Source organism: Lolium rigidum, chromosome 2 (genome assembly GCF_022539505.1).
Source record: "Lolium rigidum isolate FL_2022 chromosome 2, APGP_CSIRO_Lrig_0.1, whole genome shotgun sequence".
NCBI lineage: Eukaryota > Viridiplantae > Streptophyta > Magnoliopsida > Poales > Poaceae > Lolium > Lolium rigidum.
In genome coordinates, this window is record NC_061509.1 from 147,387,328 (window position 1) to 147,393,327 (window position 6,000).

General features: G+C 48.0%; 1 protein-coding gene across 1 annotated transcript in view; it reads left to right on the plus strand.

Moving 5' to 3' along the window:
- Positions 1-4,834, plus strand: part of LOC124687417 (2-oxoisovalerate dehydrogenase subunit alpha 2, mitochondrial-like) — a 34,859-nt gene extending 30,025 nt beyond the window's left edge. Inside the window, exons 2-9 of the mRNA XM_047221200.1 lie at positions 3,072-3,209; positions 3,311-3,493; positions 3,589-3,746; positions 3,830-3,929; positions 4,001-4,112; positions 4,196-4,335; positions 4,404-4,589; positions 4,676-4,834. Of these exons, the coding sequence (XP_047077156.1) occupies positions 3,072-3,209; positions 3,311-3,493; positions 3,589-3,746; positions 3,830-3,929; positions 4,001-4,112; positions 4,196-4,335; positions 4,404-4,589; positions 4,676-4,834 (1,176 nt within the window). The remainder of the gene's footprint in view (positions 1-3,071; positions 3,210-3,310; positions 3,494-3,588; positions 3,747-3,829; positions 3,930-4,000; positions 4,113-4,195; positions 4,336-4,403; positions 4,590-4,675) is intronic.
- The last annotated feature ends 1,166 nt before the right edge of the window (positions 4,835-6,000 follow it).

The window sequence follows — 6,000 nt, forward strand, 5'->3', positions numbered from 1 at the left end:
GTCGATGGAAAGAGGAATGCCGCGGCATAGGCCTGCACTGGCGAGCTTGTCCCCATTAGCCACCATGACCCGTAAATTGGGACGAGTCTCTGGTGTTAGGCCGAGGCTGACGAGGGCACTGGAGTCTATGAAACTGTGTGTTGAGCCTGTGTCCAATAAGGCAATGAAGGTACGAGTGCCGATGTCGACACGCAGCTGTACAGTATCAGTCACGCGGATACTCCAGAGTCCGGTGATAGCATGAAGCGAGATGTGAGGTGTGTCTGGTTCCTCCTCCAAAGGTGCATCCTCAGCCGCAAAATCATCAAGCTCGATGAAGAACAAGCGGGCACACCGATGACCGGGGACGTACTTGCTCGTCACGGTTGTAGCGAGAGGCCTTGGCGGCGCCGTTCGGCCATCTCGGTCGGGGTGAGGCGTCGCATAGCGCGAGGAGGGGCCGTTGTAGGAGCAGCAGGGACACCTTGTGGTGCAGGGCGTGCCGCTGGTTGATTGGTCGGACCACGCGCCCAAGCCGTAGAACCCGGGAACGTGTTTGGGCCATCGGTTGTGTAAACGGGTGTCGTTGTTCATAGGCCTTAGCGAGCGCGACTGCCATGTGGAGGTCCCCTGGTTGCTGAAGCTCAACATCGACTTTGAGGCCCTCAGGGAGCCCGGCTGTGTACAGGTAACGCTGCTGCGCTGAACTCAACGGCTCACTGGTCCTGCACAAGAGCGCCATAAATCTGCTGGTGTAGTCAGCAACCGTGGAGGTGAACGGAAGCCGAGCCAACTCGCCCAAGGGGTTGGCACGTACGGATGGTCCAAACTGAAGATGACACGCCTCCTTGAAGTGCTGCCAGGAGGGGATGCCATGATCGCGCTCAAGCCGGAGGTACCAAAGCCGAGCGTTGTCCACTAGGTGGTATGCTGCTGTCCACACCTTGTCGGCCTCCGGTGTGCGTTGTCCTCGGAAAAATTGCTCACACCGATGAAGCCAGCCAAGCGGATCGACGGAACCATCATAGGTCGGGAAGTCGAACTTGTGGAAGCGTGGGACACCAGAGCTGGAGCCGTAACCAGGGTGTTGATGCTCGGAAGGGAGCGGATGAATAGATGTGAGGTATGGCGAGACGGCATATGTCGGCTGGGTCTGTAGTGGTTGAGGCGATTGCTGGTAAGGGTTTGCTTGGTGGCTGTTGGTACGGTGATGGTGGCAAAGATGCGTGGGGAAAAGCTGGGTTGAACGAAGGGTAAAAGGGACGGTGATGGGGTGGTGGAGGGCCGGTTTGTTGGGGAAAAAACGAGGAAACCGGAAAGTGGGGTAGTGGTGGCGGCTGGACAAAGCGCGGACCAGATCCGGCGCCGGCCGGGTTGGTGGTGGCAGCGGCAGCGGCGGCGGCGGTATCTATGGTGGTGGTGGCGGCGGCGGTATCTATGGTGGTGGCGGCGGCGGAGACGTTGGTCGACATGGAGGAGGTGGCGGAGGGGCCGACGGCTGCAGGCTGAAACGCCATGCGCGGGTCGGCCGAAGCCGAACATGGGATGTGGTGGAGCGCCGGGGAGCTGCTCCGGGCGTTGAGGCGCCGGACGACGCCCTCCATGAAGGCCTGATCGGTGGTCCGCTGCGCCGCGACTTCCTTCAGCTGGGTCGCCAGATCCTTAAGCACGAGGCTGATGTCATCGCCTTTGTCCTTGAGATCTTCCCCCATCGTAGATGGCTCTGATACCAGATGGAACAAACTCTAGTTACCCTAGGCCTAAAAGAAAGTAATACTTTGAATTCTGATGCTTTATTGATCGTGGGAGAAGCCCAATATATAGGAGGCATAGCTTGGCTGACAAGCCGACTCAAAGGAAATACACTTTGGACTCGAAACTGAATCTGAGCAGGACTTTGTACCTAAACCGAAACTGAATCTAAACAGGACTCTACGTATACCAAATCTGGTCCGGTGTAATAAGGAAATCCTAGCCACTTTGGGCTGAACCAGGAGATGGTGCGGCCAGGTCTGGGCCCTCCTACCATATGTGACGCCCCACATAACAGTACCACAGCGGTACTGCCGTAACGAGTTACGGTACTTGAGCGGTACAGTGGGCGGTACTACCGCTAGTAAGCGGTACTACCGCTCATGGTACCGCAAAGGTACCGCCACTTGTACTGTGGGACAAAGTCGTGTGCAATCCTTAGAGCGGTACATTAGGCGGTACCAGTAGGGGTAGCGGTACTACCGCTCCTGGTACCGGTAGTACCGCTATGGCTAAAACAACTTTTTTCCTCTTTTCCTCTCCTACCATGTTACCTCACGACACACACACAAAACCAGAAAACCTAAGATCTACGCTTCAGTCTTCCGATCATAGTATGTTCAGCGAGGCCACCGTACACCTACAACTTCATCAAAGATAATCTTTTGTGCACGGTTAGAATTGTTCAAGCGTTGTTATCAAACACACAAAACAAGGGTTATAGATCTTGCTCTTACAGTGGGGCCTTAAAAAAGAAGACATGCTCCTAAATCACGTCCCCAATTTTTTAAGAACATGGCACAACGTTGTTTCTGGATTCCTGTTTGGTGTATTTGTCACTAGCAAAGTTCTTCATTTGAGAATTTTTATTGCTGCAATTGTGTTTTTCTTCCTGGAATAATTCCTTCAGGATCTTAGCGCTGACAAAACTGTGGAAAGAATAGCAGCACAGGACAATTGTGCATGGATAGAATTGACAAGAAGTAGTAAAGTAAGCAGATAAGGATGGACGTGGCATTGAGTCAATGGACTAATCGAACTTTAATCCAGGTTAAGCTCACACGGCTTTAGAAACGTGTCTTTACGACTGATAATTTTATACTTCATGTGATGTCAGTCGGTGTCAACTGATGAGACTAATGATTAGCAGTCTCCTGGTAAAATATTGACATTGTCAAGATGGTCAATAGTTGTCAACGGGTAAAACGGTCCAGTACCTCCAAGGTCAATAAAACTAATTCAACTGTGCTTTTCAGTTCCAAGTTCCAACAATGTTTATTTACTCTTTTGCCACCGTCTGGGTTGATCCAACTTGATAATTTTGACTGTTACCGTTGCAGGTAGTAGATTTCCCCGGAGGGAAGCTTTCCTTTGTTGGTGAAATGAATTTCGTGCCAGAGTCGAAAAGGGAAAGGATCAAGTGTTATCGCGTCCTTGACGATGACGGCGGGATTATATACAGCAGTAGATTCCAAGAGGTGTAGTACCGTTCATTGCTCCAGTAGTGAGGAATACTGATGGTGCAAACAAATCAGGGAACAATGATTTTGTTCTGAAGCATGTCTCATGCTCTTGTCAGGTTGGCAAGGAGTTGGCTCTGAAGATGTACAGTAATATGGTCACCCTCCAGATTATGGATACAATCTTCTATGAAGCTCAGAGGCAGGGAAGAATCTCATTCTATATAACTTCCAATGGCGAAGAAGCAATCAACATAGCCTCTGCTGCCGCGCTTAGTGCCGACGACATTGTACTACCACAGGTGAATTTCAGTTGAACCAAAGTTGCGATGTGTAATACTATAACAGAGTTACTTACTGTGCTTTTCTTGGCTGGAAATCGTGGAGCCAATTGAAGTACAGGGAGCCTGGTGTTCTTCTATGGCGTGGCTTCACGCCGCAAGAATTTGCAAACCAGTTGTTTGGGAATAAGATGGATTACGGTAAAGGGAGGCAGATGCCAATACATTACGGATCAAACCGTCTGAATTATTTCACGATCTCATCACCTATTGCGTAAGTATGAAATACTTCCTCCAGCTTCACAAATACAATGCAAGTGAAGGAGAGATTTTTATCATTCTTGGCAAATTGATCAGCACGCAGCTTCCTCAAGCTGTTGGAGCTGCCTACTCTCTGAAGATGGACAAGAAGGATGCATGTGCCATCACGTATTTCGGCGATGGTGGCACGAGCGAGGTAGACAAGCAATCACTGATCACTTACTTAAAACTTGTAGCCAGGCCTTTGTGACAGACAAAAATGTACAGGGAGATTTCCACGCTGCTCTCAACTTTGCTGCTGTCACGGAAGCTCCAATGATCTTCTTCTGCCGCAACAATGGCTGGGCAATCAGCACCCCAACTACTGAACAATTCAGAAGTATGAAGTGTGCCTCTGTGCTCAATCATGACATCCTACAAATTACTGGTGCTGTGTTGTGTTAAATCCAACTGTCCTCGCAGGTGATGGAATTGTTACCCGCGGCCAGGCTTATGGAATCCGCAGTATCCGCCTAGACGGCAACGATACTCTTGCTGTGTACAGTGCAGTTCACACCGCCCGGGAAATGGCTATAGCTGAAGGAAGGCCTATTTTGATCGAGGTGCACGATAGTTCAACAAAATTTGAGAATATATGTTTGCTTAGAGTACTGAGGTGAAGAACTTTCAGGCGATGACTTACCGAGTCGGGCATCACTCTACATCCGATGATTCAACCAAGTACAGGCCGGCTGATGAGATCGAGCATTGGCGAACAGCGAGGGATCCCGTCTCCAGGTACAGAAAATGGGTTCAGGGGAACGGCTGGTGGTGTGATGCTGAAGAGACAGAACTGAGGAACAGTGTGAGACAAGAGGTAATGTTGCTGTTGCAAGAAGGTGAACCTGTGTATCAGCATTTTCATAGATGGCCTTCTGAAACTGTCAGCTCATTTCTGTGCAGATTCTGCAAGCCGTTCAGGTGGCTGAGAGGATCCCGAAACGTGGGCTCGCGGAGCTGTTCACTGACGTTTATGATCAAGTTCCTCCCAACCTCCGCGAGCAGCAGCGGTCGCTGCTGGCGAAACACCCTTCAGACTATCCAACTGAGGTCAATTTGTAATTTTATTTTGTACTTTCTGGATCATGTGATATAATAAAAATCTTTATATTTTAGTATTACATTTTAAACTATGTGTTCTAGCGATTGGTCCACGGACTAGCACTATTAAGCACAGAGATTGAACTCTTATCGGGTCGGATCGCTATAGCAGTACGGCCGGCGGATCCAAGTAGAGCCGAGTGGGGGCATAGCCCCCACTCAAAAATCTGAATTTCAATAATATTTGTTCAGATTTGAGACAAAATTTTCAAATTTTGCAAAATTTAGGCAAGGACCCCCATTCAATTGATTTGCCCCCACTCATTAGTTTTTCTAGGTCTGCCACTGAGTACAGGATGTATTCAGCTAAAAACATACGACATCTGGGATGCCACAAAAAAAAATCCAATTTACGGTACTGGTATGTTGTATCTGTTCTGCGGCGTCGTTTTTCGCAGCAAAAATAACCGGTTGCACTTAACTGCATCCTATATAGTCATGGATATCTGCTAGAGATGCTCTAAATGGCTTTTCAAACTTCTTTCTGAAGATGGGATAGGGCAAACCCTCCTTAGGAGAAATTATGTTGGCTCTTGTTATGTGTCTTAGGTTTATTTGAAACCGTGGGACTAACAATTTTGGGCTGGTCTAGTGGAGATGAAGATATACTTATTTCCATTTGGTTCTTTCTCTATTTGAGATGGATCGGAAATAGGTTATGTGAGGATAAATGGCTAGGTAATGACATGCTCCGAGAATAATATTTAGTCTTGTACAACATTGTGCACACAAAGTGATACACACCCTAAGGTGCTGGAAACTTCACCACCATATATGTCGTTTAGAAGATATCTATTTGGTCCTAGGCTAGCATCTTGGAATGCTTTGGTTGGTCTAATTGACTCATGAATTCAATGAATTTCGTTGGAATCTAAATGAGAGTGGAAAATTATCGGCCGATTCTATGTACAAAAGTTTAATACAATCGGAGATGCCATTTGTTGATAATAAGTAAATTTGGAAGATGGGATCCCACTTAAAACTAAAATTTTCGAATGCTATCATCGTCGAGGTGTAATTCTTACTATAGATAACCTTGTAAAACGTAATTGGCACGGAAGTAAAACATGTGTCTTCTGTCACCATGACGAGACTATAAAAGCACTTATCATTGCAAATTTGCTAGA